This window comes from Numida meleagris, unplaced genomic scaffold (assembly GCF_002078875.1).
Source record: "Numida meleagris isolate 19003 breed g44 Domestic line unplaced genomic scaffold, NumMel1.0 unplaced_Scaffold119, whole genome shotgun sequence".
Classification (NCBI taxonomy): Eukaryota; Metazoa; Chordata; class Aves; order Galliformes; family Numididae; genus Numida; species Numida meleagris.
In genome coordinates this window covers 952,207-973,507 of record NW_018362987.1, presented here as the reverse complement: position 1 = coordinate 973,507, position 21,301 = coordinate 952,207, and the positions used below count along the sequence as shown (strand labels likewise).

Genomic DNA, 21,301 nt, shown 5'->3' with positions numbered 1-21,301 from the left:
AATGTCTTTCTTGCAGTGAGGGGCCCAAAACTGGACACAGTACTCGAGGTGGGGCCTCACCAGGGCTGAGTACAGAGGGACAATGACTTCCCTACTCCTACTGGCAACACTGTTCCTGATACAAGCCAGGATGCCATTGGCCTTCTTGGCCACCTGGGCACACTGCTGGCTCATGCTCAGCCGAGCACCGACCAATACCCCCAGGTCTGTTTCCTCCACACAGCCTTCCAGCCACTCTGCCCCAAGCCTGTAGCGTTGCCTGGGGTTGTTGCGGCCAAAGTGCAGGACCCGGCACTTGGTCTTGTTGAACCTCATCCCACTGGCTTCAGCCCAGAGATCCAGCCTGTCCAGATCTCTCTGTAGGGCCTCTCTACCCCCTGGCAGATTGACACTTCCTGCCAGCTTGGTGTCGCCTGCAAACTTACTGAGGGTGCTCTCAATGCCCTCATCCAGGTCATCAATAAAGATATTGAAGAGGACAGGCCCCAGCACTGACAGGCCACCAGCTCTCCATCACTCCTGGTGCTGCGCATCTCCATGGTGGGAGAGAACCAAGGCTCTGGGCAGAACTCAGAGGTCTCCAAAAAGTGGTCTCCTTCACCTTCACTGAAGGCTTTGGACCTCCCCAGTGTTTTTTTGACTACTTCGTAAAGGCTTACTAACGATGTAGCCCATTCAATTAAAACAGCTTATAGCATCACAGCTTTGGAAGTAACAAAGAACAGATGGCCATGCATAGAGGCTGACTGTGTCACAGAGTTTGAAGACCCAGGCATCAGTTTTAGCCCCACTGTGAGAATTCCTGAAGTAAGGCGTGGCCTCCTGGTTCAGATCACAGGCAGCTTCTGGGAGGTCAGCCCCCACAATAGGCACAGGATCTCTGCTGCAGCCCCCGCAGGAAGAGCCAGAGAAGGAAAGCTGCCATGATCTCACACCTCTGACCTGAACTCAGAAATGTCAGCTACTGTGTGCTGCCCATTCATCTGGGCTACTGGGTGCTCTCAGCCTTTTGGTTTGTGGAGAAATGTGATCCCTCTGGCTCATGGCTCCTGACTCCCACACACATCCGAACGTGGGATGCCGGAGCCTTGGGATTCCTCACTCCTTCCCAAGGAGGAGGAGAGGCAACAGAGCTATGTCCCTCCTGGTGTGCTTAAACTTCTTGGTTCCCACCATGGGACTTGCATCTAGAGTTGTGCCTGCTCCTGGGGAGTATCCAAACAATCAGAATCCATCAGGAACAAAAGGAAGTTCGTCAAAATTGTGTAGTGTCTCCAAGGAGGCAGGCAATTCTGACAAACCTCTTGCCCCTCAATTCTGCCATAGCAAGGAACAGGTATAAAAACTAAGGGTTAGATGAAAAATGGCAGGAAGGATGGGTTGAAGCTGCCATAGCCCAGTGGTGTCAGCAGTGAATAAATCAAACAGGGTGAAGACACAGAATTAATTAGGGAATTTTACCCAAGCCTCCACTTTCTTTGCCTCTATGATTTTAAAACAATAAAAATGAGTGGTGCACAGACCTGATGTTAGAAAGGCAGGAATTTTACATCCTACATGGCTAGTATGACAAAGGAGCATCTCTCACTGACATTTCTCTGCTTTTGGGGAAGGCAGCCTGCACTGCAGATCAAAAAGAAAAAGAGCAGGTAGAACAATCAAGAGATATACAGGAGGAGGGTAGAGTATCAGAGCAGCTAAGCGGGAAGCAAATAGCAGGGGAGAAGAATACACAGCAAAGGCAGAGGGCAGCATGTTTCAGTGTGGCTGCTCATCACAGGGCAGCACACCTCTGCAGCCACTTGCCCAGCACCAGCACCTCCCTCTCAGGCTGGAAATGAGGGCAGAAAAGAGTGTTTCACAGCTTTTTGGCTAAATTGGCTTGTTCTTCCCTCTGCAATCCCAGATGAGTGGTTCTGCCAGTTTGGAGCCCCACACCACAACTGCTGTGAAGAGGGCTCTTGCAGGTCTTGACTAGAAAGGACTGAAACCTGCTCTACTAGCAAATATATGAGATGAAACACTGCTGTCTATTTAAAAAAAAAACCTTTATCTAATTATTATTAGTTTGTCCTGCTGGATGCAGACATTCGTAATACCTGTGTATCCCTTAGAAATTGTTCTGACCTTCCTTGGGCTGCGTGTTTTTAATCAGGAGTCAGTGGCGTTTGACACTGAAGTGCCTTATGGTAAAAATTTCACAGTTATGCTTGTTGGGCATGTAGCTGAGTTCAGCCCTTTTCTAATTCATTATCAATTCTGTGTTGTGGCAAGGAAAGCTAATTCAAAACCACTGCTGCTAATTCCAGGAAAAGAAGAAGGCATTAACTCTCTTTTGGGAGTTTCAAGTGACAGCATAGCCATTAGCAGAAGGGAAATGCAGGAAGACAGTCTTTATCAGAAACCAAGTTTGTCTGCATAATTCCTCTCCAGGAGTCAGTGTTTACCTTTTGGCTAAGTATTATTTTTATTATGTGGAGAAGGAAATGTTATTGGGTCTTTCTATCTTATTAGTGAATAGCAGTTAGAACTTTGCTGTTTATAAAGGATGCTGAAAAAGCTTGAAAAAGAGCTAATTAAAAAAGTGCGTGAGTCTCTTTGAGAGCAGGAATGGATGAAAGATTTTGCATATAAAGTAACCAGTGGGTGATATTGGAGAAGTGTTTGCAATACAAAAATTGCTTGCTTTGATCTGATCTTTGTATCGTATCATGGAATAAAGAGGATCATTCCTTTGAGACTGCTTAGGTTTCTGTTGGAAGAAGCGTCTTTGTGGCACAAAGATTCATTAAACTTAAGACTTTAATGAAAAAAAAAACCAACCTTGTATTTATTGCAATAATACAAATGGTGGCATAGTCCTCTTCTTATTTGGGCCAGTGAGATGTTAAGCTATGTTTCCTGCCCCTGAAGCCCTTGTTTTGGAACTTTTTCTGAGGATGATGACTACAAGGATCATCCTGGTGTCAAAATGCTGCTTCGTCATGTAACACATCTACAGTAGCTCCTGTGAAACCATTGAATATTCAAGGAACTGGCGCTGCAGGCTTGCCCTGCCTATCCCTCAGCATCCTCATGGTTGTTCTCCAGAGCACACACTGAGCTAAATGGATTTTTGAGCTGATCCCACACATTCCACGGATGATCCCTTCTTAAATAAGTCTCCCAGTGGGTCTTCATTTTATAAATAAGGAAACAGATGTGGAGAGATTAAGCAAATGAATCAGAAGTCAAAAGAGAAAGGCCAAGTCAGAGCTGAAGCTGGCACCATCCTTCTGTCTTCCCTTCATGGACTGAAATGTAGCTGGCAGAGAAAGAAACAGACTGGGAAAAATTTCGCCTGCAGAATTGCCTCCCACTTTAGAGGCTAACACAGGATTATTGTAGGAAACAGCAAGACAATTTTGTCATTTCTGGTTTTAATTGTAGAAGGATTACTTTTTATAACTTAGATGCTTTAATTTGGAGAAGAGTTCCCAATAGCAGACTGTGCTCAGTATTACCTAGATATTGCTCAGATCTTAATGCTGAGATATAAAGCATATAGGTACTTCCAAATATGAAGTAAATCTTGAAAATGCCAACTTGCAGACAGTTTTCAGGCTCAAGAGTCCTGGCTTAGTCAATCATTATTCATGTAGAAGTCTTTCCCTTTAACCAACCTTATTATTTCTCAGTAGCACTGTATCTGTACCAGGGTGAACCAGAAGGGCAAGGAGCTACTAAGTACTGTAGGTTTGCACACACAGGCATGCTGTTCTTTGTTCCTTACTAGAAATCCTTGACATTCAGTTTGTCTTTTTTACAATTCTTGACTGCTAAACCATTGCTTTCATGGGACTGGCTGATCCTCTCAGCGCTCATCATATGCATAATTTAGGTTATTTTTTCTGTGTACAGAAGTTCATCTCTGTTTTGTTTATCTGACATTTTATTGTCAAATCACTGAATCTCCTCAGGTCTTTCTGCATCTGTTTGTGGTTCACCCTGTTTTTTTCTACCTCTCTGAATAGCTTAATGTCAACAGAAAACCTCATGACCTCGCTGTCGAACCTTTATCCAGATGAAGCTGAAATCCATCAGATTACAGCACAGTGCCCTGCAGGATGGCAGGTGACTGACTTCCACTCCCTGAAGCAATTATTTATCCATTAGGTCTTCTCTTGTATCTCCTGGCAGCTTAGTGTCCTTAATTGCCTTGGCTGGGCAATCTTCTGAGATGCCTTTTGGAAACCAAATAAATTGTCCAGGGAATCAGCCTTATCCACAACCTTTCCAATAACTCTAATGTGTACCTTTTCCCTTAGCGGAAGAGTGCATATCGGATTTGTTCCTGTGTACACTACTTCTGCTCTTGATTACAGTTTTCATTAATTTAGCTACAAACGTTACAGATCAACTCTGCAAACATTTTTAAATGTTTTGACTGCCTCCTGGGGAAAAAGTGAGGTTATAACCTACCATTCAGCACAGTACTTCCAGTACATTTATTATCTACAGGAAAGGTATTTGAGAGGTATTGCGGGGGGGGGGGGGGGGTATTGCAATGCTATATGAGACATTAGGGTAAACCTAATGTAGTTGTAATGTTTTTTGGAAGTAATGATATTATTCTGAAAAAAAATAAAAATGAAGCTAAAATAAAAATGAAGCTACTCCTAAACATAGGATAGAAAATGAATTAATCTGTGATCATACAAGAAAGTCTCCTGAAGGCAAGACCTTGCTAGAGCTTTTCTGAGCATCTAAGCCTGTGCCAATGAGCTGATGGGTCACCAGTGGATAAGTGAGATATTCCTGCCCTCCAGTGGAAGTATGGGAAAGTGCCCTTCAGAAGTTGTCCTGGCTGGAAAACGGGTGTGAGTCTGCAAAGGGATGTTAACAAGCTTCCAGCAAACTCATTGCTTTTGGTTCTCTGTCAGTTATCGTCAGCATTTGTCAGCAGAACCCTTTAGTCCTCTCCAAGTCTCCTGTCCATATGTGCTGGTACATCCAGCATTACTTTTACTGAATTTAATTATGCAGATTTGGGGCACTGAACCAAGTAGACAATGTGTAGCCAGTGACATTTCAGCAATGCAGTGTACGAGCACTCAGTGATGCAAGTCATGTTCCACTCTTGGCATGTCCTGAGCCCATCTCCAAAACAAGCTGAGCACTTGGGAGGTGTGTTAGGAAGTACTTTCCTCCATTACAAGAATGGCAAATGAGTTGTTGTACTGCTGTGATCTGAGGAGTTTTGATCCTTCCAGCTTCCTGACATTCCCAAAATGAGACAACTTGCATCACTTTTCAAGCCAAGGAGTGATCTGCAGTAGAGAAGCTTGGGGGTTTTGGTGGTTTGGTTTATTTTTTTTCTTTTCTCTAATTAGCACATGATAATATTGAAATGTTGACAAAGCACTTGGCAATTTTCTCAAGTGGTGAATATAGGATTTGCATCAGTGAATAAGTGAAAGCCATGTTTTTTTCTTTATGTGAGCCACCATATGTTAAATACAGTCTGATAAAATTTTCCTTTTATTGAGTCAAGACAAGTTGTAAGATTGAACAGCTCATCTCTCCCCTTGTAGAACAAAAACAGACATCCAGATCAGGCACCAGGCACAGCTCTCTATTTGACTCGGTGCTTTTATCTGTTACAAGAAGGGTCCTTGAGTTTCTCAATCTATTCCTGTCTATTTATATACAGATACTTTGGAAGTGCCAACAGCTGGCCTCACTGGGTCGGTCAGATGAAAGATGTTGCTTAACACTGTATCCTGTCTCTGTGCTCAACAGCAGATACCTATGAAAAAGAAAAAGAGCCAATGAGATGCTTATTGATTGGTGATCCACCATTCACCAGTGATTTGAGACTTGGGGATTTCCTGCATATGGCTGCTTTCTATCTATATAGAAGCCCTTAGTGATTTTTTCCCCCAAATCTGCCTAGCTACTTCCCACATCACATGTAAGTTCTAGACCTTTCTCATCTCCTGAGCTGCCTGTTTCCCATGAGGAAATCCCTAATGCAGTTATTCCTGCAACAGGAACTGATCTAGACCTGTGCTCCTTACAGTTATACTTGGTATTTTTTCCAGTTCTACTCTAGTTTTTGAGGTGGGATGGGGAATAAAGGTGGCCAAATCAGCCCATTGTTACATGTGTAAATTAGGAATTTTTTTTTCCTGATTTTTGTCACTGCGTTTCTTTAGAATTTCAAGCTTATTTAATACTTTGTCTCTCATTATCTTTAAGTTCTTTTGTATTTTTTTCACATTGTGCTGTTGTTTGCTAGGTTTAGTGATTTACTATCCCTGACATGTTGTCATTTTACTTATTCCTCCCTTTTACAGATCATCTATAAAGATGTTGAACAGAAGAGATTTGAGTGCTATTAGCCTCCATCCATTAGGAAACCCAACCATTTATTTGTATCTACTGTTTCCTATTTTAACCTTTTTATAATCAATGCAAAGACCTTTCCTCTCATCTCATGGCAGCTTAATTTCTCTAACAAACCTTGTGAATTGCCTTTTGAAAATCCAAGCCAACTCTATCGACCAGACCTCGCCTGCTCATGTGCATGTCGACTCCATCAAAGAACTCCAGTAGACTTGTGGAGCATGTTGGCTCTTCCCCAAAGCAGTTGAATTTTTTCATGTGTCAACTCATTCTGTTAGGACAGATGTTGGGCTCAGTGGTATACAGCACTCTGGATCCTATCAAAATGACACTTCCATCCTTCTGTGAGCAGAGCTGGTTATAAACCACAGCTCGTAGTTTGCCTTGAGTTCATCCAGAAGTGCTGGGTGAATATATCCCCAGCTGGGCTTGGGGATATATTCATGTTCATTTAGTGGGCTTGGATCCCCTTCTGGCACTTGGACTAGTGCTGGTTACTCTGGTAAGAGGAAAGAGGAGTGCATCAGCAGGGTGTCCCCAGGATCTTCCTTGCTGAACCCAGGGGTAAAAGTGCACCGAGCTTTCCTTCACATGGCTTTGTTCCTCTCAGCATGCTCTTTGGAGTACACAAGCCCCTGGAGACCCTACAGCCCATGGTCAGACTCCTTGCTGTTTCTGTGATTGAGAAGGATTTATCAAGGCTTTTGAAGTTGTAACTTCAAGCTTTTTTTTTTTTTTTTTTGCCGGCCTTCTGTTGTTTTTCCTTTTAATTGGACAGGGTTTGATTCTTTGTTTTCTTTTTTCTTTTCTCTTTTTTGATTTGTTTGAAGCTGCTTCATGTTTGAAAGATGCCTTGCTTTTAATATACCATCTTGTCCTGCTGTTCAGCCCCACCAGCTTCCTTCTGACCTATTCCACGTCCATGTTTGATGTGTTTTTGCTAGATGCTTCTGGCCACTTACGTGCTGCTGCTACTCACTGAATTACTCTTTTTAAATTTTGAAGTGCAAGAGTGGTGCTTTTATTTTAAGCCTCTTTTCAGACCTTCAGCTATGTTAAATCTCAGAACACTGTGTTCCTCTTATGGGGAGCTTCTTCAGTAGTAGTGCTGAGCATTTTCTTCTTCTTCATCCCTCATAGTCTTTGTCTTCTGTTCCCCTTGGGTGCAACCGGAGCATCACCTGCCCCAAAACATCTTCCATCCAGATGGAAGACCATCGAATGACTCTCCAGGTAGCTGTGGACAAGTCGAACCATTGACAGTGAGAACATGGCAGCATGTCCTGTTGCAGTCACCCAGTAGTAGGACAAACCTGTGCAACCTTTTGAAGAAAGCAAGTATTTGTGTCCTTCAGGGTGAGCAGACCTCTTCCAGATGGTGAAGAGATTGACTGAAGTGGCAGTAACCACGGTCCCATTTCCATGCCATGTATCATCTTGAAGGAGGAGATGACCCCGAGAATAGTCTTTGTGATGTTGCAGAGTGTTTCCAGATTGCCGGAGCACAGTGCCAATCCCAGAGAGCAGAAGTGACCTGTCCCGAATGACCTCAGAGCCTGCCTCTGTATCCCACAGGGTCCAAGACATTGATTTTCCTTTTGAAAGTGATGCTCACAACAAGGATGCAAAATCTTAGCGTATAAGTCAAATTAAAAGAAGATTTAGTACAGGATAGTCTGGAGACAGGGTTGGTTATGTGGGACTCAGTTTCACTGATCTCTTCCCACAATTTCATCTGCCTGCCAGAATAAACAAGCAGAGGGAAAATCTCTCTTTGTATGCACACGTACTTGCTTTGTAAGGAAAAATCAGCTTCCTGCCTGCTCCCGCTTTTTCAGTAGGATCTTATGTAATATTCCCTTCCTCCCCGCCTTCTCCTTACACGTCATCTTTTTTCAAAGTAAATTAGGATGAAACATACAGGATGGAACAACTTCAGCAGTGCCAGCATGGCTGGAGCATTCTGACATTTGCTAAATGATCGTTTTGCAATAAAGCTTTTGGAGGCTTTGTTCTGTGACCCCAGTGCAACGAACAGCTCATCTTCAGTGATTTATGGCTATTTTGGGGGAACCATTTAATTGAATAAAGAAAAAAGAGTATCGTTCACCCATCAGCTCCAACAGAATCTCCAGGTCCTAGTGCACATGGGTCTGCTTGAGAATTTGGAAGAGATTCCAGGAAACACTGCAGAACCGGCTCTGGGCAGCCCTTGGAGAAGGGACACAAGTTCACTCAAGGTAGACTTTTACTTGTGAGCAATCCTCAAACTGGAAGCCTTCTAGCAAGTGATTTTCTCCTAGAGAATTAGGGCCTTTTAAAAACAGGAAATAAAGTCATACAAGTCACTGGGTAAAACAGTGAGCTCACTGTTGCTTGAAAACTGCAGGACTTTAAAAAATGTGCAATAAATAGTAAACATGGTGAGCTGGGCAAATAAATATGTCTAACATCAGTAGTATATCGGTTTGTTCTCCATAGTTTTAAAAAGTCTGGAGAAAGAATACAGCAATCAAGTCTGCTCGGTGAGATTGCTGTTGCCATGGAGAGCATTTACTTATGCAAGCAACATAGTCCTGCATTAAGTGTGGAGGCAAAAGGGCCATTAAGTGTTTAGGTGGTTAGATGCGCAGATTTAGGATTCATGGGAACCAATTAGCAGTTTGCAATACATTAATTAGATCATGAGATTTTGTAAAGTAGAAGAGCAGCGAGCAGAATTAACTTTGATTTGAGAAATGTGAAGCTGTAATTAGACTGAATTTTCCTTGAGATCACATCTCACTTTCCTAGGAAGTGCTTTCTAATGTTGTAAGTTGGCCATGGCTGTTCCACAGTGACTCTGATATGCTGCCTTAAAATAACTTTAGTGTTTGGCTGTGATGCACAATGACACGCTTCGACCAAGCTTGGTGGTTGGGATTCACTGACCACAAAAAGTTCAGTTTGAATTTTAATGTGAAATGCTTTTTTTCCTGAGTGCTTCCAAGCATGGTGTTTACCAAAGGAAAAAAAAATGAGAAATCCATAGATATCTTCTCAAAAGTAAGCCAGAAGGGTAAAAAGAAAAACCCTTCATGCAACCTTCTGTCTACAGATCCAAAAAACTAAATTCAGAACTAATGAAGAGATAAGAGGTCTGTCTTCTTTACCATAACACTGTTCTTCTAAATTATTGAAGGATAATTGTCAGCGGAGACAAGCAACCACTCATGGGAAGTTCATTTTTCACTGCCTTTATATTACTTTAAAAATTCACATTTGTGTGCTACAAAATAATTTGGTATCACTCTTTGCACCAAAGCTGTAGTTGGCTTAGCAGGTGAATTTGGGGATTTCAGTCTTAATTTGATCTCAGGACTGACCAGTGACTTAGGAATAATAAAGAGGGAATTAATACGTTATGGGCAAAAACTCCCGAGCAGTTCTTCAGTGAACTGCATTTGACTTAAGGCATGTCAGCATGCAACGGGATTTTAAAAGCTGTGCTGCAACCCAACAACATAAATCAAATATCTTATTCAAAAATGTTGCTTATTCACACTAGTGTTAGCGTATGAGAAAATAGATATGCGGAGAAGGCCATTAAGGCATAACACTGCTGGGTGCTGGAATAGCGAAGATTAAAAAACCAGCTGAAGTGCATTAGGCTCTCAGTTTAATCTCATCAGCCAGACATTAGAGTTTTCTCTTTGCAATGTATGTGTCATGGAGCACGATAAATGTTTCTTTGCAATTTGATCCTAACCCCACACTTGTAATGGGCACAGCTGTGGAAAACGCCAACAGCTTTCTTAGGAGTAGGGGTGGGGGGGCCAGGACATGAAACTCAGTGCAATGCAGTGAGCTAAGGCATATAATATCCACCTTTGTCCAGTGAGGGTGTTTGAGGTACAATGCAGTGTTTGAGGTACCATGAAAATTTTGCTTTTCCTTAGAATTATGTTTCCTGTGGAATTTCAGGTGGTGCTGTTGCTGCCTGTCTCAGAATTGTAGGTTTTCCATGTTTTACTTCTCCACTGCTAACCCTGAGCTTAATCCAGCCTACCATACACTGCTGAGCCAAGATAGAGATGCAATGTCAATAAGGCAGTTTCTTTGCTCTCTAGCTAGCAACACCCAGAGTTTGGGGTTTCTTTGTTTGCTTATTTGCTTGTTTTTAAGAAGAAAAAGAAAAAAGAAACCAATCCTTGTGCATTGTCTTTTAATACTGTACAGAGCAGGAAACAACACCAAAGGAAGGAATACTCCACTTCCTCCCTCCACCCCTTTTAACTGAAATTGAGTGAAGTCATGGTTTTGTAAGTCTATTCTGTTGTGTATCTTGTTTGAACTATTTCAGGGTGTTCTTGACATTAGGTATGTAACAAAAGTGGAAATGTTACTTTCAAAAGTGGGATGCTGAATGAGATTCTTGTTGGAAGCATTGGGCTGTTTCGTTAGAGAAAAAAGGACAACCACATGGATTGAGAAGATAAAATGCACATTTCGGTGATGTGTCAGTAGCACTGGTACAGTTGTGAAATGGAGCCCAGGCTGATATAATACCCACCTGGGTTCAGCAGGGCATTTGTAAAGCAGCACAGGTAGTTTGGGTGGGCTCACTATGGGCACAGCAATGCTGCATGTTGCTGCTCTGCTTCCCACTGCCTGCACACGTGGTGGCAGTTCAGAGCTCAGCGCAGCAAGCAGGTAGGCTGGCCTGTTGGTGATTTTTCCAGCAGAACTCAGACACCCCTTTGTGTTTTTATCTGCACCTTCCTTTGAGTTTCAGTGAAAACCAAGGACTCAGTCCCCTAAAAATCACCCTGATGCCCTGGCACTCTGTTGAAAGAACTCTGCTTCACATGCGGTGTTATCAACCCCCACTCAGCTGATGGTTTATATGCCAGTTGAAAGTGATGCATTTATTCTTCTGGAAACAGACCTGTGAGTTTTCTCACCTGTTTCCAGACCCAGACCAATGCCAAGAGCTGTCAGATTTCTCATGGCTGTGATCCAGGTGGCAAGAAAAGGAGAAGTTTGGAGAACTGGTAGCTGTATGCAACTGCTTCAGCTCAGGCTTTTATACTGCAATCAGACATTTGCCATGAGTTTTTGTTAGCAGGTATTTCACAGTAAGAATGATCCAGTTAACCTTGTTGTTTTTCTGTTTAACAGAAAAAAAAAACAAAAAAAACCTGAAAATCAGTGATACAAAAACTCTGCTTATGCGAACTGTTTCATCAAAACAGCAAGGGAAGAAATCATGTTTGGTTCATCCAAGGGAATTTTTTGCTGCTTTCTGGCATATGAGTGAATAGTATTGTGTAGTAATAACAGGGGGCAGGCAATCAAAATACACCCACGTTCATAAGAGATTGTTGCATCTGCTAGGATTGGAGAGAAGTTGGGGTTTCTCTGATCAAGTTGATTGTGAGCATATAGACACATACACATGCGTAGATGCGCTTTGAAGAAGTGATACATTGCCCCATGTTACAAGAGGACAGGTTCCTTCAACAGACATATGGAAAACTGTAAATTTTGGTCTGTAGGGTTTTTTTCTAATGAAGTACTTCCATGCTTGTCCTATGTTCATATAATGTCCCACTGCAGTGCTCATGCTTGTGCTAGACAGAAGGCACAGAAACTAATAGGCATAATTTGTTTAAGAAGATATTACCAAACTTTTGTCACATTTAGGAATTCAACAATATTAGCTTAAAAGTTAAGATTTTTTAAAGAGCTTGGATGATGAGAAAGTCTGTATGAACTGTTGTAACTGACTGTATTTGAGTAAACTCAATTACATTTCTCAGGGAAATTGGCCTCTGTGCGATAGAAAGTCTTTAAAGCCCTGTAATTCAAACAAATCTCTTATTTGCTTAACTGCTGAAACAACTCACAATGAGCACAGCTTAATATAACAGCATAACACTGTGTTCACATTGCAGAGTTCTAATTGAAAAGTAACATGCTTTTAAACAGGGGGAAGATCATTTCTCTGGTAGTTTTTTAACTTTATGTTTTTAATTTCAGATCTCCTTCCCCTTCCAGAGGAAGTTAGAGATGCCATAGCTTTAATGTCTGTTTTAGCTGCAACTCAAATGCTCACTTTCTGTAAGAAAATCTAAACCAGGAGGTATGCTATTTCTCCTGATTTCAAAGTTATTAAAGGCAAGTACGCGGCAAGTTCAAGTGCTGGTAGGTCAAAGAGAAATTCACTGCCCTGACAGCATGAACTTGAAAAGAAAGACCACCTTTCTTTTCAATGCAATTGTCCATGCAGCTGCAGCTTCCAATTGCACAGTCGTCCCTAGCACATTGCTTTTAAAAATCCAAATGAAATCTCTCTGATTTGGATTTTCAGTCAAAGATAGAAGACAGAAAGAAGTGGTAGCAGCTAAATCAGGAATTAAAGCCACTGCACTGCTGACCTCAGACAGGTAGTCTGGAAGAAGGAGACCTGAACTAAGGAGAAGCTATGTTACCATTATCATACTTTTTCCTTATATCTGTCTTTCTATGAATGACTTGCCAGTGAGGATTTGCTGCCCTCCACAAAGGAAGAGCAAGGAGGAAAACATTGTATTGATCTTCAGTCTTCAATTTTTTTTTCTAATGGCAAAGAACATTGAAAAAGTAAAAGGTGTATTTCTATCTACGTATATCTGTAGATATACGTCTCCATGTATCCGTAGGCAGATAGTTATACAACTATATGTATGAGTAGATAGAAATATAGATACCTTTTGCTTTTTCAATGTTGTTTGCAATTAGAAAAAAAAAACAGAAGAGTGGAAGATCAGTGTTTTTCTTCCATGCTCTCCCTTGATGGAGGGCAGCAAATCCTCAGCTGCAAGAAAATCCTCGCCCCAACAGTCAAGATCTGTGGATAACGCCCATCCCTCTCAAGAATGGGTTAACATTAGGTTAGCATATACTGTGCAGAGAATAATTATGGGCATAATAACCTGCTTCAGATCTGTGACTCTGTGAAAGAGCAGAAAATCCCTTTTGGGGTTGGGACAATGGCACATCAGTGCCCCTGGCTAATGTTGTTGCTGATGGGACAAGCCACAATCGTTTTGTGCCTGTATTTTTATCCAAAAGCTTGGTGTCTCTGATCAGTGTCTTCCTGCTTTCACTCTTCATGGAGATGTCCTGGTACAATTTTGTGATTATGTATTTGTGAATGAGCCAATAAATTGCAATAATGAGATGGAGTTTGAAATGAATTCAGCTTTTTCTGTAATGTTACATGGTTGACGGTAAAGTAGGTAAGAAGCCAGTCTTTTTCTTGCTATTTTTGTTCTTACTGGTCACAGCATGTATCTGAAAGGGACATTTGAAAGCGAAAAGGTACATTTGTATGTCATGGGAGAGACAGACAACTGATATCAGTGGAAGAAACACCAAATGTAGATGTTTCCCACACAGAGGGAGTAAGGATACTCAGGAAATACTTATTCTCTGCTTCTGTTGCCTGTCTGCAGTTTTGGGACAAGCATCTCCCTTTCGGCCAATGTAAGCCCATTCTGCACTTTGTGGGAATAGCCAGATTGCAGTCTTCCCAATAGGGTTCTGGGTTCATACTCTTGGTTTTGGGGTTTGTCCAAGGGCATCTCCCCACCCAAAGTGCGTGCTGACTCCAACGGAGCTGTATCTTGATCAGACCCTGGAACAGAAGTGTTTTGCACAGGGGTGGGACCTCTGAGAGGAGGAATGGCAGCACCATAATGGAATAGAGAATTGCTCTCAATGCCTCTCCAGAATTTGCTTTCAGGCATTTCCAGGCTCTGGATCTTGCTGGTTGTGTAAAATACAGTGTCGCTGTGCCATGCTTCTGTATGTGGTTAATCCTCTGAGCCCCACACAAACCAGGGCGTAGCTGAAGGTAAGGATCTCATGGAAACGCATGAAGTGCTTTTTATTCCTTTCACCCCTATGACCATTCATAGACTCCTGTTCCCCCAGATCACTCTGAAACGCCTGGTTTTTGGAGCAGTCATGGCAGGCAGGCAAAGGGCTGGCCAGGGAGGGCTTGGGAGCTGTAGGATCATTTGCCGCATCTACTCACCTTGCATCGCTTTCAGACACAAAGCCTCCTCGTTACGTGAATCAATCCATATCTTCTGCTGCTCTTCATTCATGTTTGGAATTTCATCCCTCTTAATAGCATTAATCTCTCCAGAATTTTTTCTGTAACTTCAGGATAGCGGTCAGCCAAACAGCAGCTGGATGCCACGAGTAGTCCCAGGTTGGTTATTTTGCCAGCGCTAAAATGTGTATGTTCAGAGGTACAGAAAGAAATACTGACAGCAATGAAGATTTGAGGCAATTTTGTCTTTCATTTATTACAGACTCATTTTAAAGTGGAGCATCAATTAAAGCAGAATGCTAGAAAGAAATTAGCCATACATTGTAAGAACGATGTGGAGGTACACTGAGATAAAACTAATAAGTTTTAGGTTTAGGTTTAAGTTTAAACTAATGAGATAAATTTAGCAGGCACCAAAGCACAGCTTGCTTTTGTGAGACTTTTTTCCCCACCCCACTTGTGGCTTTCAGGCTTATTGGACATGTGCTTTCTTGCAGGCTGGAGCTGATCGTCACTATCCAACCATTGCAACTCAGCTTATTCAGGTCTTTGCAGAGATTCTGTATTTCTATTTGCAAAAGAGCATTGCCTCTATGATGGGTGCTATAGTAACTGGACCAGCAAAACTGAGTGTAAGGCCAACAAAATAGCTGTCAAATGAACAAGTGTCTCTCGGTGAGGAAGGCTCCAAAATCCTGATTTTTATCCAACCAAAATTACTACATTCGCTTATGGAGGAGCTGGTGGTTGGTTCCCATTTGGTTAGAATTTACATCTAGTTGGCAGCACACAGGCAGAAAGAAGCCAAGTTTTATATCAAGATGACTGTTTGGTAACAGATGTCTAATGTTTCCCAACACATGTGATAGGAATCATGAGCTAGTTTAGTAAAGCTGAGCAGTTGGGTAATTACAAACCTTTGCTCCCATCATTTTCTCTTCTATTCTTTTTAGCTGCCTAGTTATGATGCTTCTGATTTTTTTGTGTTTATAGTTTTGGGAAGAAAAGCTTGAAATGTGTTTCAGAGTAATCATTGTCCTGTGAAGCAATTGCTTATTTAAATGGTTGGAAATTTCCAGCAGTGCAGAAAGCCACGTTTTCCTCTCCTGCTCTGCATGACAGGCATTGCCCAAAAGCTTCAGCTGTGGCACTGGTGCTGCTTTTTCAAAGTAAAGGACATGTGGACAATGGCATTTACTCATGATCTCCCTGAGAACTCTGCTTTCTCACATGTAACGGCTGTACACGCTGAAGATGAACAAACATCAAGTCCTTTTAATTAGTGACTCCTTAAGGGTATTCATATTATTTGGTGAGTGAGAAATAGTGGTCCCACACCCCCGCTCTTCCATAAGAAGAAGCCAGTTCTCATTACAAACTGTTTGAATGTGATTTGAGTAGTTATCTCTGTCATTCAGATTTGCAAGAAACCTTGCAGAAGAGCTTGGTAGACTCTGCATGATGCTCACGTGTGACCTCGCTGTGATTGTTTCCTTCTCTGTGCTGTTTTCCGAAATTCCCAGTGGGGAAGGTACCTCTCCTGTTAGCTGCGGGAGTAAACCGTGAGCCTTGGTCAGGCTGGTTCTGTAGGGTAGGTTACTAAATGCTGTTTACATTACACAAAAAAAAGCTCCATTAAGAGTGCAGTGGGAGTTGATACCTTGCTCTTCTGAAAATCGCAGTCTAAATTTTAAATGCTCTTTAATAAAGGGGAGCAGGCGCTTTGTAAAGATGCTGCGAAACACAGATTTTTTGTTATTCCTTGCTATTTGTATCATGTTCTGTTTTGACAAGTTCTCTGTATCTGTTTTTTTTTTGTGTGTAATTAATGTAAGAATTTAAAATAGGAATATTTTCAATCACCAACTCATCCAGAGATCAAAAACCCATTTTTTTTCTCTTTGACAAATTTTGGATTACCTGTATGTGGCTGCTTATTTAAAATACAGCTGCCTTGCCCATTAGACTTCTGAGTATCAGATGGGAAGAGACCAGGGCATCTGCAAAGTGGTACCCAGAGTGAATGTGCTCTGACCTGACACACAGATATTTATCCCACAAAATGCTATTATAGTTATTTCCCCATCAGCTTGCACAGGTGTGGTCAGACCTTCTCTGTCATTCATCCTATCTCTGTTATGTTCCCAGGGAATATGCCAAACATCCTCTGCAGCATCTGAGCAGAGCAGATCTGAGCATGTTCCTATAGACTTACCAAATTTTTTTGGCCAGTTCTGTATTTCTTTGCACTGCTCTCCCAGTGTTTCAGAAGACTCCTCTTTGCTTCGTAGGTTAAAATTAAGATATCCCTTATATTTTTTTCCCTAGACTTTTATAGAGGACATGCTACAAAGCCCTGGTATTCTTGTTTAGAGAGTGATGTGCTCAAATTAACAAAGTTGAAACATGACAGTTGAATACATGTTCTAAGTTTTAGGATGAGGATTATGCTCTGCTGTCTCACTAATTAGATGACTTGAGAATATTCAAACTTGGAAACTTATTATTTAAGTGACTGAAGAGATTTACTCTTAAGCTTTCCAAGACCGAAGTGTGTAACTCCTGTTTGTTAGTCTGTAGGAGTTTGATTTGAAGGGGGGACTTTGACCTTCGTAGCTGGGGATAAAACAGAATTCTGCTGTGACTGCCATTAGTAAGCGTGTGAAGGGCTTGCATGCTTGATTTCACATGTTTTTTTCACTTTTTTTTTTAAATTTCTTTTGTTTCCAAGACACCTAGAAAACTGCATCCAGTTTGTTTTGTAGGCTTCATTGCTTAGGCATTTCCAGGGGAACTGATGGAACTTGCAAGGACTGGAACCAGCATCTTGCTTGCCCTGCCAGTACAGGGGCACATTTTACCTACTTTTGTCCTATCGTGGCACATGATGTGTACTATGCATCATTTTTGTACAGCCATTCCTCAGGATAATTTTCCTCCTTCCTTCCTGTATTTGGACACCCTAGCACTTCTGACATGCTGCTCTTTCGCATGTCCCATCCTGTCTTTGCTCGGCATTGAGTAATCCTCATGGCTTGCCCAGCAGAGAAGATAGAGTGGCTGGTCCCCTACCTCCCTGAGCACGAAGGATGCCTTCCTCTAGCATCCCAAGCCTCAGGCAAATTTAACACTGGGCTTTTTTGACAAGTGATTTTGCCTCAGTTGTTTTGCTGTTGAATGGAAATTTTCCAAGATGGGATTTCATCTTTCTAGCAATTATAAATCATTAGAGGTATTTAACTGGTCAGGAAAGCAAAAGATAACTTACGCTGTCTATACATTTATCATGAAAATTAGATCCAGTCTCATTGCACTGTCACCCCTTAAATGATGTGTCTTCTGTGATTTAGAAGGGAACATACCAATGTGTCTTTCACTTAGCAGTGCTTCTTTCAGCTCCAGATTTAGTATGCACACACCTCATGATCAGTGCGATCAATAAGCAGTTGTGGCACGCAAGGTTATCCCAAGTTCAAAGCGAGCTTGGAGCTGATTACTTTCCAAAATCAGATGCGATCAGGCTGCTGTGGTCACAGGAGCAAGGTCACTGAGGGGATCTGGTGACAGTATAAATAATAAAGCAGAGCTTATCTGGGTTGTTGACAGTACCCCCTCCTCCCCCCAGGATAAAATTGTGCTTTATTGCATTGTTTTTCAGGCTTTTCTGTGTGATCTCTCACCTTTTGTGACACCTCTATTCTTCTCTTTCACTGCAAATGTTTTTTTCCCCACTTTCTCCCCCAGTGCCATTTCAGTTGTAAATAGAATAAAGTAGTTGTTTGGAAGGGAGCAAGTCAGCAAATCGATGCCATCCCATTACTGAATTAGATCAGAGGCAGACATGATGGATCAAATACATTAAAAAGACAGGTAGCTCATGGCTAACCCTATGATATTTTATCTTTGCTCTAATGTTTATCAGGCTCAAATGAAGCATTTGGCTGAAATAGTGGATTATGACCTGTTAATTGCAAGATAAAGTGCTAAAGATAAATAATGAAAACTGCATTTGCAAGCCCCTTTCCACCTTCCATGTCTCTCTTCATGATACCATCAATGCTCTTTTCCCATACAAGTCTGTGTCACTGACAAGCCAAAGGTTGTACATGCCCGGGGACTCCTCCGGCAGCTGAATGTCAAACTTTATGGAGTGGGTGGATCCTGATCATCCGTTTCCCTTCCGAGCTTTTCTAAAAATACCGCAAACCTTGACAAGGAGCTATTTTTGAGGAATCATATTCATGAGGATAGTCATGGGAAGCTTGTTTTGGCAGGCTTGCATGTGTTGCATTTGCATGCTTCCCTAGTTAAGGACTTTGTGAACTTCTGTTATAAGCCAGTTGCACATGAGCTGAAGAGAGAGCATCTGGATTTTGGGACCTGCTGGGCTGGAATTTCTACTCCAAGTTGAGTTTATAGAAGGAAAAGAAGTGAAGATATCCTTGTAAGAATGTTAATATGTGACTGAAGTCATTCATTTCAGGCATTTGCACACCAGCCATCAGCTTATCGGATCTGATTTCATAAAACCTGGCTGTGATTTCTCTCCAGGGACCTTAATGATCTTGCCACTTTCAATAAACATTTATAGAAAGTACTGACGGCCTGTGGATAAGAGAAACTCCTACGAGAAACTTTTCTTCCAAAAATACTCAAAAAAAAAAAGCCCACCCTCTCTTCACAAGAAGATCAATAGAAAATGTCAAAATGTAGTGTCTGTTGGGTAGCTGGAGCTGAATTACAGTACCAGATATTTGCATTGTAGGCATGCAGTAGGTACGTCTGCTTCTCTCACTTTGCAAACAGTGCAAATTGGAGTTATGCTCTAATTGGGACCAGTGAAATGATGAGTGTGAATAAAAGCAAACTCTAAGAGATAAGATGGAAATCAAGCAGGTAGATGCTGTTCCACACTCATGCCATGCGGGTACAGTATTGTGCAGTACTCACGTTTGCACATCTAAGAAATTTCCATTTTTTCACATAAAAAAATCCAGATATGAAGCTGAAGCTGCCTTCTTCGCCAACCTGAAACTGTCTGATTTCAACATCATTGACACCCTTGGAGTTGGAGGTTTCGGACGAGTTGAACTGGTAGGTAACCTTTTCTTCTCTGAACTTTGCGTGTCCTGGAACCAGTACTGTGTTATGAGTTTTTTCATTGCTCTTCGTTATTACACCAGAATTCCTGGAAGAGAAGTATGTGACAGAATTCTGTGTTTTCTAATGGTTGAAGCAAGCTACATCATATTTCTGGGTAGATACAATTGAATGAGTAAACACTGTGGTAATTGTGAAAAATTTATTACTTACTTTAGCAGAGAGGGATACAGGTCTTTTCTTTCCAAGCGGTCATACACTGAAGGAGAACCGTTTATGACATTGACTACCATTAAACAAGAACCTGAACAGTCATACAGCAGTTGAGTGTTAAAATTGAAAGAGAAACCTAAAGTCTTACTTAGCCAAAACTGGAATAATTGTATGATACTGCTCTGAGCAGTTTGTAATTCAGGTCTAAAGGTAGATCTACAAAAGCTGTAGCTTCAACGTCTGAATGGTAATAATAATTCAAGTGATAATGTTCTTTGCTGAATTTTAGTGGGAAGGCAAAAACTGAGCTTGCATTTTGCTATGCATGGATTTAGAGCTATATAGTCTTCATTAAAACAAAGTCTGAGCAGGAGGAGACTGGAAAGGCAACCCCTACGTGCCCATTTGTAATCTAATGTAAATAGAAAAACTTATAATAGAAAGAGGGAGCTTTGTTTACATCAGTGTGCTAACCAAGGAGGAGTTTCTGATACTGAACACCAGTGCCATGTGCTAGGATCTCCCATAAGTTAGGGGCAGAGAAGTGAACAGTTATTGCTACCATCACAAAATTTACTGGAAATCCTCATTCTGCAATTGTATGGGAGCCCAAAGTACCTTTTTATGTTGTGCCCTTAGTGCTGAGATCTGGGAAACTGTGCAAAATAAGTGTTTTGGTAATATTTTGTGATGTAATGAGTAAATTCTATGTTAAAAGTCCAACTCAGTCTTCCATGAGAAGAATTTCTAACTTTTCCTATTTGGATTTATGTAAAACAATGCAGAAGAGATGACATATGTGAGAATATTGATCTCTTCCTGGGTTTTTGCTTTCTTTTATTGTGTGTTCATCGATTTCATATTAACAACTGTTTTCTGGAAGGCAGTCACCAGAGCTCACATCCTTGCCCCGCTCCTTCTAGAGCCATCTGCTGCCGAGGCCACTTCAGAGCAGGAGTTAAATTCAGGTTGTGCTGAACCTCCCTTTTGAAGGCCCTTCCACATCATAAAGCTCAGAAGATTTGTTTACTAAGTTAGTAACACCATCAGCTCCTCAGCCCCAGTTAACCCGTAGCAAGGGACCTACTGCTTGTGGGGCTTGTTTTGAAGCTTGGGAAGGAGCTTGCTTGGTTTGTTTTCATTTCTCAGTGTTTTTTTGGAGGCGTATTGTCAAGCTTTGAGGACCTCAAGGGAAGGTGCATGAGGTTGCTATCACGAGGGGTTGCTCCAGGAACTCTGAACCACACAGATGTGAAAATTGGACTATGCTATTGGTAGTCATGAGTCCTCTACCTCGGGATGCATTTGGAGTTAATTTGTAAATGCTAAGATGCTGACAAAAAGTAAATAGTATGCATGCAATAAACATGTTGCCACTTCAGCTTATCAAATCAGAATCTGGTAGAAATATTTAAATTTTAGGAGATTTCCAAATCTCAGAAGCCTCCAAGAAGCCCTACACAGCTTACAAAAGGGGAAAATGGGAGAAACATTCCCATCACCTTTGTAGGAATTTTT

At 41.7% G+C, this 21,301-nt stretch overlaps 1 protein-coding gene across 7 annotated transcripts in view; it reads left to right on the top strand.

Annotated features, from left to right (window-relative positions):
* PRKG1 (protein kinase, cGMP-dependent, type I) overlaps positions 1-21,301 on the top strand; it is a 429,334-nt gene that overhangs the window by 377,183 nt on the left and 30,850 nt on the right. For all 7 annotated transcript variants that reach the window (XM_021381835.1, XM_021381839.1, XM_021381834.1 and 4 more), the window contains one exon: positions 19,468-19,564. In XM_021381835.1, the coding sequence (XP_021237510.1) occupies positions 19,468-19,564 (97 nt within the window). The remainder of the gene's footprint in view (positions 1-19,467; positions 19,565-21,301) is intronic.